We start from the raw sequence: 20,847 nt of genomic DNA on the forward strand, positions 1-20,847 counted from the left end.
AAGCTAATATATAGTCAAGATATATACCAATTAAGCAGTGGTCATGTTGTGTAGAAATTGAATTACATACAACTCCACACTCTTTTGTTTCACTTTTGTCTTGATTTTTCAAATCATAAATATATTTATCTAAAGGTGTAAATTAAACAACAGAGTTAAGGCACATTTTGCATGAAATAAAAGCATTTATCAACTAAAATGTGTCCGACTAAGGAATAAAAACATAGACAATTATGCACATCCCTATGTGCCAATAAAATATGTCAAAATGGTATTTTTTATACAAAAGATTAACTTTGCATGTGGAAAAACCAATTCATTTTAGTAGTACTCAATCCTTTATTTCCAAGATTTTAGGTTAAGTCATTGAGCTTACATATTTTCCAAATACCTAAGTTAGGGAACAAAATTGTACATTCAATTCTTTTAAGAGATACAAAATTCTAATACTAAAATCCTAGAGCACAAGGTGTTTAATTTGTGTGTGAAAGAGGATTAATGTATCTCTTAAGTTGTAATCGTGATTGTATTATTAATTTATTACTATAATTATTTTGTAAGAGACATATTATTGCTTATAACAGTACAAACATAATTCAAGTCACTTGTATATATATACTCGCAAAAAAAGTTAGACAAAATTTTTAATATCTTAATTTATTCCGATCTTTTTAAGATATTTGGTCGGTTTACAAATAAATTTTTAGGGATAGGAAATAAGCAATAATATTATTTTTGGGATTATATATTCCATTCCAAAACTTTTTGAACAAGCATATCATGTCTGACTGACAATTACGGGCTCTTGTAGGCTTGTACGTATACACTTGACTGCAATTATTTCTGGGAATTATTATTGATGTCAAAGGATCGGAACCCTATTCTATTCACAAACAATGGATGATAAGCAATTAATTTTATGAGAATATGATTTCCTTTTTTTATTCAAAGGTTCTCATCGGTCTTTTAAGATATATGTTTTCTTTTTTAATTATCTTTTGAACTGCTATATAATCCCAAGATATTTGCACAAAGTGAGCCACGAAACTGTTCACTCACTCATCACCATATATCTACTTATATCTGCTTCGATCTTGTACTTGAAGAAGAGAAAGGAGAAAGGAGAGAATATAGACGGTACAATATCGATTTCTTTAAAACTTTTAATTATTGTCTTTTTTTTTTTAATTATATGTCGGAATAAATTTTTTATTATTGTTTAGGTGTAAATATCTTATGTTATACTTATACTCGTAAAATCCTTGTTAGCCCCATCAGGAATTCAATCTGTGACCTCCCTCAAGGAGAGTCATAAAGATGCCAATTAAGTACAAGATGTTTGGCAGGATTGACATAATTTAAAATGGGTAAATATTATAAAATAGTTTTTTTTTTCTAGACATTATATTAATAGGAGTTATGAGCAAATATGTAAAACGACCACAATATAAAATACGAAGTACATCTCATATAAATTAATATTTTTTTCTAGACATTAATAGGGGTTATGAGCAAATATGTAAAATGACCACAATATAAAATACGAAGTACATCTCATATAAAATATTTTTTTTTTAGACATTAATGGGGGTTATGAGTAAATATGTAAAACGACCACAATATAAAATACGATGTACATCTCATATAAAATATTTTTTTTCTAGACATTAATAGGGGTTATATTTTTCACTTTTTAATTTACCTAAAAATGATATTCGTTTTCCTAATTTAAAAGCTACTAACTTTTTACATTTTCTAATTTATTTTTATTCCTTTTAAGTTTTAACCTTCATATGTAGGCCCCAATCCATCTTTTACAAAAGACAAAATTAGGAAAGATATTTTAATTTGTTTTTTAAATCGTGTTTACAAAAATAAAAGAGACAAAAAAAAATATAAAAAATCACGTGTCTTATATTCCACCGACGTAGATGTTACAACAGAAATGTTCATATGAAAACAGAAAGCAAATAATTTTCAGTCACATATATGACAATAGGCGTACATAGTAACATAGACTTAACATAGTGACAATAGGCCTACATAGTATCCGTGTTTATGCCTACATTATTTTTTCGAAAACGTGTTTATACCTACATAGTAACCGTGTTTATACGGAATCGGAAAATAATATTTCATGGCAAAAAAAAAAATTTTATTTTTATTAGCTCGAGTTACAATTCACAAGACATGTTTCACTAATTAAAATGTACCTTCAAATAGTGTTAATAGATTTTTTTTTATAAATCAAAAGAAGATAATTTTTAGATGTTCTTTCATTACTTCTCCAACTTTTAAAAAAAAATAAAAAAAAATTACCTGTTAATAGGAATGTCAATGCGGACTAGTCTGCCTCATTAGGCCCGTCCCCACCGTGAACTTTTTCACGAGCCTTTGAGGGCTGGACCGTGAAGTACGTAGGTTAAGATTATGCAACCATAACATGTCTCATGCTGGCTCACGAGCTAAGGTTGCTATAAAGCCCGAGGCTAACCATCGAGATCCGCGAAAATTCTAGGCCCTAACCCACTCCACTACGAAACGGTTTAGGGCTGGCTCGCGGACTTCGACCCATCTTGACACCCTTCTTAAATAAGAGAGGATGGGTCATGGGTTGATACAATTTTTACTATTAATTTATAAATATATAAAAATTATTTTTCAAAATAAATAAATATATTATGGAGTGAGGAGTCAAACCACGTACCTAGAGATGGGGTCCACAAGGGTGCTTGGCCAAATTTCTATTCGCTTTTGGTGGTGTTTGAGTTTGACTAACGCGTCTCCCCAACTTGGTTTTCTCGTCACGTGGCGTCGCTTCTTTCAGATAAACATTGGACGGAATATGTTTGTTTTCATCCTTTCAAAAAATTATTGCGTATTTTTTAAGAAATAAAATTTAAAAAATTGGAGTAATATAGTAGCTAATCATTTAGGTTTGGTTATTATAATAGCAACATATTCTATATTTTGAAAGTACGTAATAATTAACAATGCAATAATATACTCCATATTATATAATATTTTATAAAATACAAAATTTTATTTTTTCAAAGAGAATTATATATTTTGTTCTTTCACTACTTTCTCAACTTACCGGAACACAAAGTGTCAATACTGTCTCACCGCGGTTCAAACTCATGGCCTCCTATTTGAGAGAGTCACTTCATGTCACTAGACCACAAGATCATGAAATGATTAAAAATAGTTAATTTCAATTTTGGTCCTAGATTTATAGGTAACAGTCCACTTTTAATTTTTTAATCAAAACATTCACATTTAGTCATAATATTATTGTGTCATGATCATTTTTGGTCCTCTATTAACAAAGCAATTTTAATGCCGTTAAACACAATTGTATCTTGGTCTTCAATTACGAAATTTTTCAAAAAATAAATATGAAAATATAGCGTGGTCAACTCATTTTGTATAAAAAATGATCGAAATATATTTGTATTTAACGACATTTCAACGATTTTATTGTCGAAGGACAAAAAATATCATGTCATAATAATACTAGGATCAAATGTGGATATTAGGATAAAAAGAACTAAGAGTAGAGAGACACTTATACATTTATGACAAAAATGAAATTAACTTGATTAAAAATATAATTGTTTAGTTTTCAAAAAAAAATATAATTGTTTATAGCCTTTTGTAACCTAAGTCAGCTAGCTGAGAAATCGGGAATCTGACCTAAATTTAGCATGCATGCTTTTTTTTTTTTTTTTTTTCAAATTTATTATTATTATTATTATTATTATTATTATTATTATATTCCAGTATTATTTGTGGCTATAAAGTTCCCCAAACACATCAATTTAGGTATGTAACTGCTACGGCACGCACAAAGCTTATACAAAACTGCATTTCCATCTTTTTTAACACGATTTAGCCATCATTTGGTAGCTAGTTAGCCACACAATTGCCAGAATTATATCCTTGTCATGGATTAAGCGAGACAAAAATATTTCTCATGAAGTCAAATTTGTAACATTGTGATTACCAAGTCAATAGTAAATTAACTTGGTTAAGATTACCCTCAGACTTTAGGTACTTTTTATTTAGAAAGGACCATGATATAGTTCGAATAAAATCACAGTATAAAATTTGAACTAAAATAAAAACCTTACGTACAGTTCCGATTTCAATTCTACTTTCTAAAATATAAGAATAAGAACCATTTAGAATTTCTTTTTACCCACTGAAGCACAAAGAGTCAACAATTGACTCCACTAAGACTCAAACCCACTCCCATCATCAATGTGAGAGTGTAAACCAGGACACTAAGTATCACTAGACCACAAGATCTTTGATATTTCAAACCGAATTAATAATAATAAGATTTCGGAATTAAAATTACAAGTATATATAAGGCTTTAGTTTTGGTTTCTAAAATATAAGAATCAGAACCATTAGTTCCAGTTTTAAATTGAACACAAATAATAATAAGTAAAATAAGTGCAAGTCTAGAAGTTAGTACTAAATATTTTTTAAAAATCAAAATTGTACACTATAAATAAGACTGACAGCACAATCAAGAGGACAAAAATTAAATAAGTGATTTTTCCTTAAAAAAATAGCAGTATACCAAACGGTACTATAAAACTATTTTTTGTACAACCTTTATATCATAGAGGGCACTCTGTCTTATGTTATGTGTCTATGAACATAAATTATGTACTTAAATTAGATTTGAAAAATTACTAAATATTTAACATGTATATGCATCTTGTATTATAATTTTTGTATTTTGTGTTATGAAATGATGTACCTCATAGTTTTGATTCAGTGTCCATAATGCTACGGGGAGCTATATAAAATGCCATTTTTTAACCGTAAACGGTGAAGTTTATTTGTGGGCCAACAAAATATTCATTGATTGCTGTCGTCCATTAAAAACTTTCTGCTATTCCAACTCCAACGCTTATATAATCCCACCTTCTTCTCAATTCCCCTGCAAGCATAAGCAGAAGCAGGAACAGAGGGCCTGAAAAAGCCCCCACGAGCTCAGCATTTTCCTCGTTTGACCTTTCTCCACTTTACTGTTCGCTCATAGATAATCATCGACAACGCATTCATTTGCAATTCATCGAGAGCTGTGAGACAAATCTGTGTCAGATTAGTTTAAATCCTCCTTGATACCGAGTACTCATTAGCAAAACCAGAGAGAGAGAGAGAGAATAGTGGTCCATTGTTATCACAAAACCTAAACGCTCTTTGATTTGAATTGAATTGAATTGGCTGCTGTATATACTCCTGAGCTCGAGTATTTCTACTTACTCCCCTCTTTCTTCTTCTTCTTCTTCTTCCTGGAAATTGAAGATGGGAGAGAACTCGTCGGCGGCGGCGAAGCACCAGAATTATCACCGGCAAGTGCTGGATTTCTCGATCAACGTCGACGCTCAGTCGCGCGCCGACTCCAAATGCTTCGACGACGACGGTCGTCTCAAGAGAACTGGTAACTACTCTCTTCCTTACTGGATTGACTCTTTATGCTTTAATATGCTGAACATATACTAAATGTAGTAGGGTTAGTTGTATTAAAAATAAATAAAAATTATTATATAAAAACGAATTGATACAATTAAGTAATTGAGTTAATTAGTTTATAAACTCCAAGTAACAACCGGTAAAGGGTATCATGGAATCTTAGTTGGTGCTGATTTTTTTTTTTTTTTAAATATAAGAAAAACTATTAATTTTAGATGGAGAAGTTGTCGAGTTATTTCGTTCAAATCTAGACAAAAAAGTCATAATCTGCAAAAATATTATTATTTTTAATTTTAGTTTTTTTTTTAATACAAATGACACTTCCAATTCAACACATTTTATGCCGTTACTTTTTGATAAATGACTAATTGACTTAATTACATCAATTACATCAATTTAATGAGTTGAACCGTCTCATTAAAATTTGTATTAATTTTATGGTCTAACTCTAATTAATGTTTTACATATAGTTCAAGAGCCTATTATTATGCTAATTTAATTTGTGTTTTATTTATTTTGGATGGATTGTTATAGGGAGTGTTTGGACGGCTAGTGCACACATAATAACGGCTGTTATAGGTTCGGGAGTTTTGTCCTTAGCATGGGCCGTGGCACAGTTGGGATGGATTGCTGGTCCTACTATGATGATCTTGTTTTCTATTGTCACCTATTACACCTCCGTTCTTCTCTCCGAATGTTACCGTTCCGGTGACCCTGTCACCGGCAAGAGAAACTACACCTACATGGATGCCGTCCGCTCCAATCTTGGTATATATTTCACTCCTTCCATCTTTTTAATAATTTTTTTTCTTTAATTGTTGTCACAAAATATTTCAACTTAGTCCTTATTTGAATTTTAATTAAACTATTCTCTATATTTTGAAAAATTAACATTACTATTCCAAATATGAAATTGGTTAACTTTATAGTAATGTCAACAATACCATATATATTAAGATATGGCAATGTGAGAATTGAAAAAAGTGCACATGGTATCAAAGTGTAAGTTGGAATTTAGTGGAATGGAGTTATATAATTAGAAATAGTGCACATGACATGAATTTTGGAAGATAGTAAGAAGAGAATTCCACCATTATACTATATATCAAGGTTCACTTTACAAGATGGACAACTGACATAAGGTACATTTTTAGTGTATTGAATGTTTATTTTTTGAAGGTATACTGAACTTCAGTACACAAATAACCTTTAATATATTAGAAATGAACATTTATTCATGATTTACATTGCAATGTGGACCATTGGGAAGCGAGATTTTGGTATTGTAAGCTATGGGAGTGATATGGGTATTGTCTGTTTTCAGGGGGATTGCAGGTTAAGATTTGTGGGGCAATTCAGTATGCAAATCTGGTTGGAGTGGCAATTGGGTACACCATTGCCTCTGCTATAAGCATGATGTAAGTATGAGATGAAATTGAGAACCCATTTCTTTGTTGAATAATTTAGAATTGAAGGAAGGCTAATATATAATTGGAATTGAAAAGGGCAATCAAGAGGTCGAATTGTTTCCATGCTAGTGGAGGGAAGAACCCATGCCATATTAACAGCAATCCTTACATGATAATATTTGGAGTGGTGGAGATCATCTTCTCTCAAATCCCAGATTTTGATCAGATTTGGTGGCTCTCCATTGTTGCTGCTGTCATGTCCTTCACCTACTCAACCATTGGACTTGGCCTTGGCATTGCCAAAGTTGCAGGTTTTATTTTCAACTATCTCTCTCTGTCTTTTCAATCTTTTCTGCAGTGGAAAGTGATGAGGGAAAACTACTACATAAAGAAACAAAGCAAAAAGGGTTACTAAATTAAAAATAAAATTCATTTTTGGATTTTTATCACAATTGATTTCAGAAAATGGGAAAATCCAAGGAAGCCTTACTGGAATCAGCGTTGGAAGTAATGTTTCTGAACTACACAAGATATGGTTAAGCTTTCAAGCGTTTGGAGCCATAGCTTTTGCCTATTCTTATTCCCTCATCCTCATTGAAATTCAGGTATACATAATTCAATCAGCTAATAGCAATTTACTAAAAATGTACTTTGAGTATATTTGGAGGACAAAAATTGCAATTTTTCCATTTACTTATCTTCTAGAAGATTGGGATCTAATATATGTGCAAATTAAATGAAAATTGGCATGAAAAAACAGGACACAGTGAAGTCTCCACCAAGAGAATCCAAGACAATGAAGAGGGCAACCTTAATCAGCGTAGCAGTAACAACCGTGTTCTACATGCTGTGCGGGTGCTTTGGCTACGCCGCCTTCGGAGACAGCTCCCCGGGCAACCTCCTAACCGGCTTCGGCTTCTACAACCCCTTCTGGCTTCTCGACATCGCCAACGCCGCCATCGTCATCCACCTCGTCGGCGCCTACCAGGTCTACTGCCAGCCCCTCTTCGCCTTCGTCGAGAAATCCGCCAAACAAAAATTCCCACATTCCAACCTCATAACCCGAGACCTACAAGTCCCCTTAGTCCCCAATTTCAGGCTCAACCTTTTCCGCCTCATCTGGCGCTCCCTTTTCGTGGTCTTCACCACCGTCGTCTCCATGCTCCTCCCCTTCTTCAATGACATCGTTGGCATCCTCGGGGCCCTGGGCTTCTGGCCGCTCACCGTTTACTTCCCCGTCGAAATGTACATCGTTCAGAAACAGATACCCAAGTGGAGCACCAAATGGGTCTGCTTCCAAATCCTCAGCGCCGCCTGTCTCGTCATCTCCGTTGCCGCCGCTGTCGGGTCCTTCGCCGGAGTTGTCACTGATCTTAAGGTTTACAGGCCATTCAAGACCAGCTACTGATGATCATCTATCCAGGCTTGACTTATTAATGTTGAGATGTTCTTAAGGATCGGAACAAAAATGCCGATTAAGAAGAGCTAGGCGTGCTGTTCTGTCGTCTGATCTGTAGTGATAGTTTAGTTTATTATATGTTTTCATATCGTGTCTGGTGAGTTGTGATGATGCCAAATTAAAGATATATCATAATAATGTCTGATGATCCTCATATCTTGTCCACTTTAGAATCTCAAGTTTTTAGCAAATCCAAATAATATATTAACTCCCTCCCATATCTTAATCTAACCGAAATTTTGTTGGTTTCACCAATATAAATCTAATTTCGAAATTTATTTATCACTAAACCATACAATTTTACACATCATAAGTTCATCTTAAAGCAACTGCCGGAAGCAAGTCTTAAATGAGACTTCACATGACATCTTAATTAAGTAATTTTCTCATATGCTTGAGGTAGAATACTTTACATTTTTTGTTAATATAAATTTTCAATTTTGATATTACATGTTTTTCAATTTATAAACTTTATAGGGTGATATTTTAATAAGGATATAATTAATACGGAGTAATACTTTGTTGATAGTTTCGAGTGCTTGAGTGCACATGAAAGCATGGGGTTAGTTTGCGGTTTAAAATAATATGTATAGCGATTCAAAGAGTTTTCTACTCCACTTATCTCTTTAACTTCAAGGAGGTTCCACTAAATATTTAAGAACACAAATACAAAGTGGTTAGAAGCTTTCAGCTTCTTCGGATAGTCCTTGGGATAAGGGTTAAACACAAAGTCGCCTTATATTTCACTATCTCATCAGAGCTAGCCAAGGGTCATCTACTAAATCGTCTTGCTAGGGTAATCGAACAACTCCTTCGAATGTGGATGATTGTAACTTGTAAGTTGTTGAGTGCTGGACTTTGAAAAATCATTTAGCTTTCTTTTCTACCCAAAATGCTTGAATATATATAGCTTGAACGCTTCAACACTTGAGATCACTTAGACTTTTCTTTTTCAACACAACATTAACCAACTAACCAACCTTTCCTCCTTTTATACCGAAGAGGGGTGAATGCCAATTTGAAATTTTGAATTTGCCCATTGACACTCAATAGATGGTATCTGTCCAAAAGCTACCATAATCCTTTAAAATCTGCTGACATATCCTTAACTTGTTCAGATATCCATAGGGTAATGCATGTTACCCTATTTGTGTACGTATAAGTGCTTCAAAGTTATGTAAAAAAAGAGATGTTCATGCTTATCACAATTTTTTATATGCATAGACTTTTAGGTGCTATACAAGTTGCAATTGTCCAACATCTCTTTTCATTATTCCTTAAAAATTCTTCAATGAAGCTCCTATGAACTTGGAAGAGCAGCAATAAACGCCCTTTTCATCTTCCATGAAGTTCATGCTTGAATATTTTTCCTTTCGTTCCCACTAACTTCTTTCTAATCTAACTCCTTCCAGACGTCTTCTTGCGAAACCTTTCATTCCGGATGCTTCCTTCCGAAGCCTTTCCTTTCGGATACTTCCTTTCGAAGCCTTTCCTTATGGCAAGACTTCTTCTTTCTGGTCAACTGGATCACGAAGCCTAACTAAATTTACAATAAATTATGAGGTGTTCAAATTTGTAACACGAACACGATTTGTTAACATGTTGACACAGTAGACACATTTTGTTAACAGGTTTCGAGTCGTCGACACGATATGACACGAAACCCGTTTAAATCCTCTAAACCTATTAATATACTAAAAAAAACTAAAATTAATTATTGAAAGTTAAGTTATATAATAAAAAAAAATAAAACATACAATTCAATCCATCAAACAAACAAAAAAAAAATCTATTTATAACATTCATAAGATGATAAAATAACATAAAAAATCATAACTAAAAAAGTCCACAGTAGTTTTTAGAATAAAATTGAACACAATAAAAATTCAAATTTCAGATTGTTGAACATCAGTAATTGGTATAAGATCTTAGCCTAATGTAATAAATTCATCATTAGTCATGTTCATGATATCTTTTGTAATCTTATTCATGACAATGATTCTTACCTAAATGACAATGGTTCTTAGCAGGTTGTAAAAATGTTAGTGTAAACGGGCTAACATAATAATATTAACAAGTTAAACGGTTTCTTAATAGGTTTAACGGATTGACCGGTTAAAACACGAAACATAACGGGTTAACGCTAAACAGTAAACACTAACCCGTTATTTTTATGTCGTGTCTATAATTATCAGGTCTAATTTTAGCTTAGTAATATGAGGATGCTATATATATGGAGTGAAAAAATAAAGGAAAATACTCATTTTTTAAAAGCATTTTATTTTAACCCTCTTATTTGTATTTGATTTTGTACTTTAATGTGTTTATTTATGAAAAATAGTGAAAATAAAATTTTTATTAAATGTTCATTAATTTTAATTGTATTATTATAAAGAATAATTGTTTACAGGCCAGGATCCCTGAGGAAGACAGGATGGACAATCCCAGTAACGGGAGAATTCTTAATGAGTCTTTACAAGTTAGTATGTTTTCTATACTTTCTCAAAAAAATTTCAATTCAAAGAATCGATATCCCCCACTGGGGTTCGATTCTGAGTCAAAATTAAAAAGAAAAGGATAAAAATGTAAAATTAGAAAGTACTAACTAGTAAGAGTACAAGAATGAAAAGAGTATAAATCATCCATGAAATCTGGCATGCACCAACACAAATTTAGTAGTGTGAAAAAAAAAAAAAAGACGATAAAAATAAGAGTAAAATTACGGAGTAGAATATAATCACAAGATCAAAGTAGCCCAAAAACACATAAGGTATAAATTATCAATTCAAATTATTATATTAATACAAATTTTATTCATAGTTTAACTTAATAGTAACCAGATAACAGAGAGTAATTAGATAACGGAAAGGACTTCGATCACAAGCCCAACTTATTTATAAGTGCAACACTCTCTCTCTCTCTATATATATATATATTTATTTATTTATTTATCTATTTATTTTGAAAGTGTATTTATTTAATCTCATTGAGATTGCAGCAGCAGGTGAGTCCAGGCTCATGGGGAAGTATTGCACAATACGCCCCATCGTGATATTGTTTGGCTTTGCACTCTAGACGGCACCGCGCAGGTGAAATGCATCGCCCCAAGCATGGTCTTCTATATACACGCATCATCTCCTCTCCACCAATCTCTTTCATCCAACCTTTTTTATGTGTATCAGACAAAAAAAAATTGTGTTTCAGTAGATCGAGAAAGTAATTGAGTCAGTAATACTCAAAAAAATTAAATTTAACTATGTACCTGCGAGCAACACAACGAAAAACATGCAAACAGTAACTTTTGAAGCACGAACACCAAGTCCGACGTTATTGTTAGCCATTGCATGAAAGAGGGAATTGAACCAATTAAGAACCGACTTCTCAATCGTTGGAGTGTAGTTTTCAGAAATTGGATACCAAATAAACAGCTATATATATATTATCACAACTAACAATACCTACGTTTCTCATATATATATGCCAAACCAAAAAGTTAAAACAGAACAAAACAATACGTACATTTAATTTCTACCCAAGCTAAACATACATATAATCCTCCTCATAACTAACTGATCATGCTAAACATCTGTTTAACAAAATTTGTTATTTGTAATCAATTAAAGAGGTATGTTATATACTAAATTAAAATATGCAATTGGAGAAACTTTTCAACCATGTTTTTAGCTCCACGTCTCTAATAAACATCGAATTCTAAATTAAAAGAATTCACTCGAATTCTAAATTAAAAGAATTCACAAGTATTATTTTTTGTTGTAATTACTAATTTATTTAATTTAATAAGAATAATAATGTGGGGTACTCACTTTTCAATAATATACTCTAACATATTTGTAGTATATATATGTTTAACAATTATTCCAACTCGATTGAGATGAGGTTCAATCCGAACATAAGACTTTTCTTATAGAAATCCATTAGTAAGTTAAAAGTTAACGGAATATTCCGTTATAGCACCTCAAGATCCAACATCACACTTGTGTGAGACCGTCTCACAGATCCTTATTCGTGAGACGGGTCGGGTCGGATCAAAGCACCATGCAAATATCATACTTATATGCTCAAATATAACACTAATCAAGAACACAATTTTTGTTACTTATAAGAGAAAAAGTAATACATTTTTCATAATAAGTAATGTTGACAAGTGTCCCTTATTTATAAGGGCAAATATAATACTTTTAAATCGAAATGTAAAAGTATTGTATTTTCTTTTAAAAGTATTACATTACCCTTATAAGTAACAAAAATTTTATTCCTGATTAGTATTACATTTGAGCATGACATTTGTGCATATAAGTGTTACATTTGCATCTTAACCCGCCCCGACCGATCTCATGGTGAGATGGTCTCACACAAGTTTTTGGCATTTGCACATATAAGTATGACATTTGCATGGTGCTTTGACCCGACCCGACCCGTCTCACGAATAAGGATCCGTAAGAAGGTCTCACACAAGTGTGACCCACATATTATATATGTATATTGTATATATACTATCCATGCAACCGGGACAAAGTCTCAATAAATGATATTTATCTACATGCATAAACTTACATTATATTAATGCCAAGATCACATTTGTAACTTGTGTTTGCTTTAATAATATAATTCATCTCTTCCGACCTTAACACAATCTCACTAATTGTCTGATTAGGAGTGAAAGATGAAAATAAACTGTATAGCAATCATTTAAATGAACATGTACAACATGCACAATACATGCCGCGATATCATGCAAAAATCCACATAAAAATCTTCTCTTCTATTGTACAACATGCACATGCAATACATGCGATATCATGCAATTCATGCAGGTCATTATAATAATTCCACAACTTTGTAACTATATAAAAGGTAGCAAAAAAATTGATAACACCAAATTAATTCAAATTTGGCCTATTTATAGCACCTCAAGATCCAACATATTATATATGTATCTTGTATATTATCCATGCAACCGAGTCTCAATATATGATATTTATATACATACATGCATAAACATATCCTTGTATTTATCAGCTATGCAAAAACTCAAAAATCTTCTAAACATGATACATACAGAACTTAACTAGTAACATAAAACTTACATTATATTCATGCCAAGATCACATTTGTAACTTGTGTTTGCTTTAATAATTCATCCCTTCCGACCTTAGCACAATCTCATCACTAATTGTCTTGGCATAACCTGATACCCCATGATTAAAGATGAAAATAAACTGCATAGCAATCATTTAAATGAGCATGTATAACCTGCAATATTATGCAAAAATCCACATAACATTTTCTTGTACTATATATACATTGCAAATGACAGAAACAAAATATTTTGGTTATTCTCCTATCAACAAATTCGAAACTGTACTATTCTTTTACACCTGACATGATTGTAGGTGCTAAGTTTACAACAATCTCAAACTCATCCGAAATGGCGGTAGGTAGGTATGCACGCCGATGAAAAATTTGCTCAAAAATCTGTCGCACCTTCATATCATAAATCTTGCCAAAATCAAACAAATACTTAAAAGCACCCTTTCTGGAGTTTCTGGAACTGATAAATCCAGGCCACTTGTAACCGCCCAAACACATTTCCCGTGTCAATATCTGCTAACAGACTTTCCTCGCAATGATCTCTCAGAGCTACCATTAGCAGTTCTAATCTGTGTTTCCAAAACTCATCGACTTTGATCATCCCATACAAGTAGCCCAGAAGAGCCGCACATAAATCTTTTGACATGTCCTGTATGTTGATTGTTGAGGACTGTTTCTCCATTAGGTCATGGTAGAACATGGTTTGGAATACAGGAGAAGCAGCACAGAGAATTGCCTTGTGAGCTTGTAGTGATCCATTGTCGCCAGTGTTGATTGTTAAATCAGTATGTATGGACTGTAAAAGCATGCGAGACAAACACCAGAGAGGAGTGGTTTTAATACTAAGCAGCTGCAGCCTTCTGTCACTAAGAGCCCATATGGAACTCCCCCCTCCTTCACCCTGCATATATATAATATACGTGCAGTACAGTGTGTAAATATGTTATAATGTATGTGTGTATATATATGTTTGTGTTATATATATATATAGTCTAATCATCAAATGATTTCATCCCTTCCAATGAGACCGTGTGGACAAATCTACATTGGGTTCTTAAGATAATAACTTAGATTTCGCAAACTATGAAACTGTGCACTTCACTTATGTGCAACTGTTGCACAATGGCGAAATCTAAATTATTGATCTCAAGCATTCAATGACTCAGATCTATCCACACTGACTCATGACTCATGAAAATGGTTGGACTCACTTGAACAATAGCATATATACATATATAAACCAATCAGCCTTACATCTGTAAAAATCGAACGGATCATATTAGATTTTAAAAACTGTGGTGATATTTTCGTAATTATCTGTCAACTTCTCTTTGTAAACTTGAATACTTAAATATATATGCAATTTGTAACAACTAAATATGCAAACCTTAATAAATTTTTAAAAATCAATGAAAAACCTAAATTTTAAATCTAAAAGGAACCCCTAAAGGCCTAAATCAAATAAAATCAAAAACTAAATCATAAACTCTAAAATCTAAATCCTAAGTGCAATGCAATTTCACATTTTTGTAAATGCAATCTTTTAATTTTAAATGTACAAGATGTTACTACTAAATATACAATATGTTAATACTAAATGTGCAAACTTGTGAAATTATGAGAAGTACAGATTTTAGTGTTCACCTGATTTGACTAATTTTTCTAAATGTAAGACTAAAATTTGTTCTTAATTTTCTCCTAAAGACTTGTTCTGGTATTATCCAATATATACATGTAAGTAAGTATGTGTTTTGAAATTAACTTACAGTTTTTCTTGGGCGATCTTTAGGCCATGGAACTCAACATCAATAACATAGGATCCTTGAGGATTACAGTTGAGAAGAACTCCCTTATTATCTGCAACATGAAGAAACGAGTAATCACGCACAACAAAATTAAAGTAACAATTAAGTCACTTAGCTCATTAAAGCTACAAGAGATCCAAACATTAAGTCCAGACATAAGTTTTAAACCCTACGAGATGGAAAAAAAGTGAACGTGCCTGTGGCTGTGGTGACGAGAGGGCCGCAATTCATTAATGGTGCGGTGAGACGTAAGACACAGTTAGCCGCCGGAGCTAGTTCCTTGGACGTCGGAGAAACTTCAAGAAACAGCCAAATGATCCATATATATATATATATATATATATATATATATATATATATATGAAATATGAAGTTATTAATTACCAGTTCAAGAGGCCAATCTTGAACAGGTCGGATTGTTGGTAAGCTGTGGATGCGAAATCGTCGATCCTCCATTGTGCCATCCTTGAAATCGTCTTCACTTTGGAGGACGACATGCGTACTGTTGTTGACTTGCAGATTCTCTTCTCTTCTCTAATTCATGGATTTCCCTTGTGTGTAAGGATCTAAATAGAACGACGACTAATATCTGATTTGTAAAGATTCTATATTTGTAGGAATATAAGGACTAAATCAACCCTATTAGGAATGAGACAAAGGTTACCTAATATTCAACAAAATCTAACACTGCTCATTTGCCAAAAATATCGTAACCAATATATATTGAGTTCAATTAAAAACTTAATATAAAGTTCAATTTTTAATTTTGATCATGAATAATGTCTAACTTTAAACGTAAGCAAATAAGTTATGTTTAAATGAATAATGCAAGTAAAAAATATAGAAGAATGATCGTGTTGAGCTCCCAATTGCTACCTCCTTGTTGCATGAGTGGTAACGTAACCCTAGCTAACTGAATGAATTGTATTGAATGTGATAGTTCAAATATACCAATTACAGGGATATATATAATGAGAGAATCTCAGTCAGACTAGAATAGGGAAATCACAGGAAGTCTAGAATAGGGAGTCATATGACTCAAATACATAGAGTCCTAATAGTGATAAGTAAATATTCATAGTAGTGAACAAATATGTAAGTAGATAATAGTGAAAATGTAGTTATAGTAACATATATTCAAATAAATAATAGATGATTTATTTTTCTATTTAGAAAACTGTTTTTATAAGTTCTTCAGTTTTTAAAAAAACTGAAAAATTATTTCCAATTTTCAAAATAGAAAACTGAAACACAATTTTCAAAATAGAAAACTGAAACATGTTTTCTGTTTTTTATTTTCTAATTCTCTTTTTTTTTTTTGAGTACTATTTTTCGGTTCTCTAGTTTTCCATAAGACATCTGAGAAATTTTCCAATTTATAAACGGACACAATTTCTTAACTTTCAGCAGTGATATAGAGTCGTTCTGAGCTCACTAAAATCACTTCTAATATTACATTATTACCTAGTAACCTGTGGTCTGTATTTCAAAAATCACTTCCTTATAATTTTGAAAACCATGCATGCAACACATAAAAGCATCCTGTGCTTTACACAAGCAGCAATATACATACATATAGTTAGCCACACCCTATGTACAAATTAAATTACAAACAAGGTAACTGGGAACAGAATAACAGTTCAACAGGTAGTCTCTATCTTATGCAGGTCTCCAAACTTGGAGAACTTCTTGAAACATTTCTAGCAACTCCGAACAATAAGTCATAAATACGGACTGTCTTAGCAATCGTATGAGCAATCCAATTCACTAATTGTTTAACAAAAGTAATAAACATTTAAAAAAAAATCACTTCATAATTGTTTAATGTCCTGAATGATTAAATGAAAGGACGAGACTCCACTTGTTTGATTGAGAATGCGCCCCTCTCTTTCCTTTCTCTCAGCCTCCTTAGAACTTTTACTACAATTTTTAATATCAATTAAAATGCACTTTGCAGCATTACAAAGTATATATTTTTATATTATCGGGACAATTTGTAGTATTGTAGAGTGTATCTTATAGTACGTGTTATAAAGTATGTTTTTAAAATTTTACTTGTTTATCAAAATAACACTGTGTTTTTTCTTTCTTCGTTCTAAAATCATTGATGGACTAGGGATACTTTGATGGATGTTGGTTTCAATAACCAAATTTGGACTAGGGATATTATGAGTTGTATGGAGTCTAAAAGCATGCCTATTTTATGGAACGGAGAGGAATTAGAATGGTTTCGTCAAGGTGATTTGACGTCACCTTATTCATTTGTTCTTTGCACCGAAAGGTTAATCATATTATAAATAGAGTAGTACACTAGTTACGGAAGGGGTGTTGAAAGATTTTAAGTTTTCGTGAAAAGGACTTAATTTATCCCATCTTTTCTTTGCTAATAATTTGGTCCTCTTCATTGAAACTTCTAATGTGAAAATACAATTAATCATGATCGATTTGTCTCAACACAATTTACAAGTGCTCTGGACAAAAAGTTAATTTCCAGAAATCTCAAAAGTTGAGATGGTTTAGTTGGTAATTAGTAGTTGTTTTTTTATGAAATGTTTAAGGATCAAACCTTTCTCACCACTATTTGCTACAACCCCTAATAAACCTAAAATATATGTTTATATATATATATATATATATATATATATATATATATATATATATATATATTAGTTTTATCTTTCTCTAACGCACTTTGAATATATAATTATATTATAAGTTTCATGGTTGCAGTAGGCGCTAGGCGCTAGTCGGGCGGTAGACTAGCGCCTAGCGCCTAAGCGGTCTAGGCGGCACCTATAAAAACAAAAAAATAATTCATGTGTGTGGGTTTATATCATAAGCTTGGTTGGGGTTTTGGCGCACCATATCAGCCACTTGTGTCGCGACTAAAACTAGATCACCGGTTTTGGATTCGAAGAGTTGTGCAAATCCCTACAAAACAAATGAGAACCAGCTAGCAAATGTTAGTGGTTTGCACGTACTAGCACCGTGCACTAGTTGTATTAAAAACGCAGGCACCAATGTAGGGTTAAAGTAGTTGATGTGCATACCTGTGGTGTTCCAAGAGTAGGTCCCGGCTGCAATGTGCCCGGCTCGGTGTTGAGTCGTATTGGTTGGCCAGTCAATGATGCTTCAACCGAAGGAGCATGGAAGTCAGTTGGATGCGGCGGATCATCTAGCATGCCTTGCCCAAACCCTTGTGCAGTAATCTCTCGTGCCTCCCGTGCTTTGAGTAACTCCGTAGTCCACCCATTTAACGTGGGGATTGATCTGGGCACGTCACGTCCTCCTACCACGACCCTATCTGCATACAGGAGCTACACCACACCAAATTAAACGCATATAATAGTAGGAGGCACACACATATATCCGTGTATAACAGTATGACTCACAATTAAGAATAGTAGTGGCCCCATGAATTTGCGAGTTCTATCTTGGGTCCAATGTCCATGTGCGACAACCAAAGAGCGAAGGAGATACCCACACCAGTCCAAGTCTGTAATCCGGTCCACATCGCGGAACATATGGACGGTCTTTTGATTGGCATAGCCATTTGAAACACTGGCAATCAGGGTGGAGACAACAACGACACTTAAATGCCGCCTAAACCACTCCCCCCCACCTTTGAGCTCTAACATCTGCGTGACTAACGCCTTGACTGTGATTTTTCCTTTCCGGTGTTTGATTTCCTCCCTCCATGCACGTAGTTCTGGCGAAACATGTGGCCCGTCACGTTCCGAAATTGGCAACGGCTCATTGGGTAAGCCCAACACCCTTGCTACGTCCTGGGTCGTGATGCTCATGTAGCTCCCATTGCATAGCTTGAGGGCCATCATATCTGGGTCAAAGTTACCCACCAACCACTCGCCGAGCTGTAGTGGGAGGTCCGCTACCTGCAACCCCAGGAGGCCCCCCATGCCAATACTGATAACATCTTCCCGCTGACATTGCGTTAGTGAGGAAACAACACGTACGAGTTGCTTCGGTCTACCGCGCGTCGTGAAAGTAGGAATACGTGGAGCAGTGTGGAATTCGTCATCAGTGTCGCCCTCGTCTTCGGTTAAAACCACCGGTTGAAATGGGTTTTGGTCTGTTTGGAACCAAGGAACACAATCGGTTAGGCTTCTAAAGTGAAAAACAGCCAAACAAACAAGAAGAATTCAAACAGCAAGACAGTTTAGCATTGTTTCCCTTTTTCTTAAAAAAGTTTTTTTTTTTTAAAAAAAAGGATGCAACTTGCTTGCTGAATTATTGCAGAAAAACCAACAGCTTTAGATTCATCAAATAAAAGAAGAGTTAACATTTGAAGATCCGAGGTCGTAACCCATTATTAATATAATTAATTTACTTCTTCCCTCTTCTCTACTCCATATATGTATATTTATATATAATGGCAGCCACCGACATGGTTTCTACAGTAGTCAAAAATTGAAAAGGGATATAAAATTAATTAATGAGTATGTGTACGTACTGATGGAATTAATCAAAGATCTAATTAATTAGCCTAACTTGTATATATGTTCAGCTAACTATAAAAAGAAATGATTACATTTATGCAGCAGCATGAAAGGAGGCATAGGATGCATGGTGCTGAATTTTTCAATACAAATAGATAATGGACAACACCCTTCTTTAAAAAATTAAACTTTAAAAAAAACTACACCCTCCCTGCTCATTACATTAGAACCACATATTAGCAGTATGATGCACTACAATGGGCAGTACTGTAGTTCATTGCTAATATTGAGCATACCCCACCCTCCCTACAGATGCATTTACCCACCCTAGAAAATACCACCTGTAGTGCACTAAATTAGAGCTAATTATCTGTTAACTAATATCTGAATTGATTATTATTGATTCCCCATCAATTTACTCAAATGCAAGCTCCCCCTTTTAACATATATAACATTAAATCATACTATATAATCCGTCCATATAGTCTTACCCAGAATAACTCCTAGCTATACTCTTATTTTAAGCCTAAAATATCAAAATGAGAAGATATCAATCTTAAGAACAACAACAGAAAAGAACCCAAAAAAAAAAAAAAACATAACAGTAAACAGTCCATAAATAGCATAAACACCCCAGCATGGCAGCCCCCCTTTTAACAAATATAACAATGAACTACTCCATATATGTATATATATAATGGCAACCACCGACATGGTTTCTACAGTAGTCAAAAATTGAAAAGAGATATAAAATTAATTAACCCCAATGGCAGACCCCCTTTTAACATATATAACAAGAACAATTAGTGGTTCATCAGCTACTACCCCCATAGTATTAGTTCACAGCTACTGACCCCATAGTATTAGTTTTAGTTATACAAACATTGAATAACTATATTGCAATTTTTGAACTGGTGATACTACCCCACCTTCCAGAACAGAGGACACCAGCAGAACCGACACCCCCCTCATACCAAAATCCCCGCAAAACCCCAGCAGAATCACACCTAGACATATAAAGTAGAGGAATGGCACTTACACCGAAATCGGGGTGCGGCGGAAAGTCCGCCGCTTGAATGACCAAGCATGCGCGGAGTAGCCAGCCGCACCGG

At 33.5% G+C, this 20,847-nt stretch overlaps 2 protein-coding genes and 1 pseudogene across 2 annotated transcripts; 1 reads left to right on the forward strand and 2 right to left on the reverse strand.

The window, feature by feature from the left end:
• Positions 1–1,023: 1,023 nt before the first annotated feature.
• Positions 1,024–8,574, forward strand: LOC116022578 (amino acid permease 3-like). Its single transcript, XM_031263334.1, has 7 exons — positions 1,024–1,137; positions 5,326–5,461; positions 6,028–6,261; positions 6,818–6,911; positions 6,999–7,213; positions 7,365–7,507; positions 7,663–8,574. Exons 2-7 carry the CDS (start codon positions 5,326–5,328, stop codon positions 8,308–8,310), a joined length of 1,470 nt encoding a protein of 489 aa, XP_031119194.1. The 5' UTR covers positions 1,024–1,137; the 3' UTR covers positions 8,311–8,574.
• Positions 8,575–13,746: 5,172 nt separating this feature from the next.
• On the reverse strand, positions 13,747–15,734 carry LOC116023585 (annotated as a pseudogene).
• Positions 15,735–18,070: 2,336 nt separating this feature from the next.
• LOC116022603 lies at positions 18,071–18,937 on the reverse strand. The gene is made up of 3 exons (XM_031263372.1): positions 18,671–18,937; positions 18,329–18,595; positions 18,071–18,209 (listed from the first exon to the last, which is right to left on the reverse strand). Exons 1-3 carry the CDS (start codon positions 18,914–18,916, stop codon positions 18,093–18,095), a joined length of 630 nt encoding a protein of 209 aa, XP_031119232.1. The 5' UTR covers positions 18,917–18,937; the 3' UTR covers positions 18,071–18,092.
• Positions 18,938–20,847: the final 1,910 nt, after the last annotated feature.

The sequence above is a fragment of the Ipomoea triloba genome, chromosome 6, assembly GCF_003576645.1.
Source record: "Ipomoea triloba cultivar NCNSP0323 chromosome 6, ASM357664v1".
Lineage (NCBI taxonomy): Eukaryota > Viridiplantae > Streptophyta > Magnoliopsida > Solanales > Convolvulaceae > Ipomoea > Ipomoea triloba.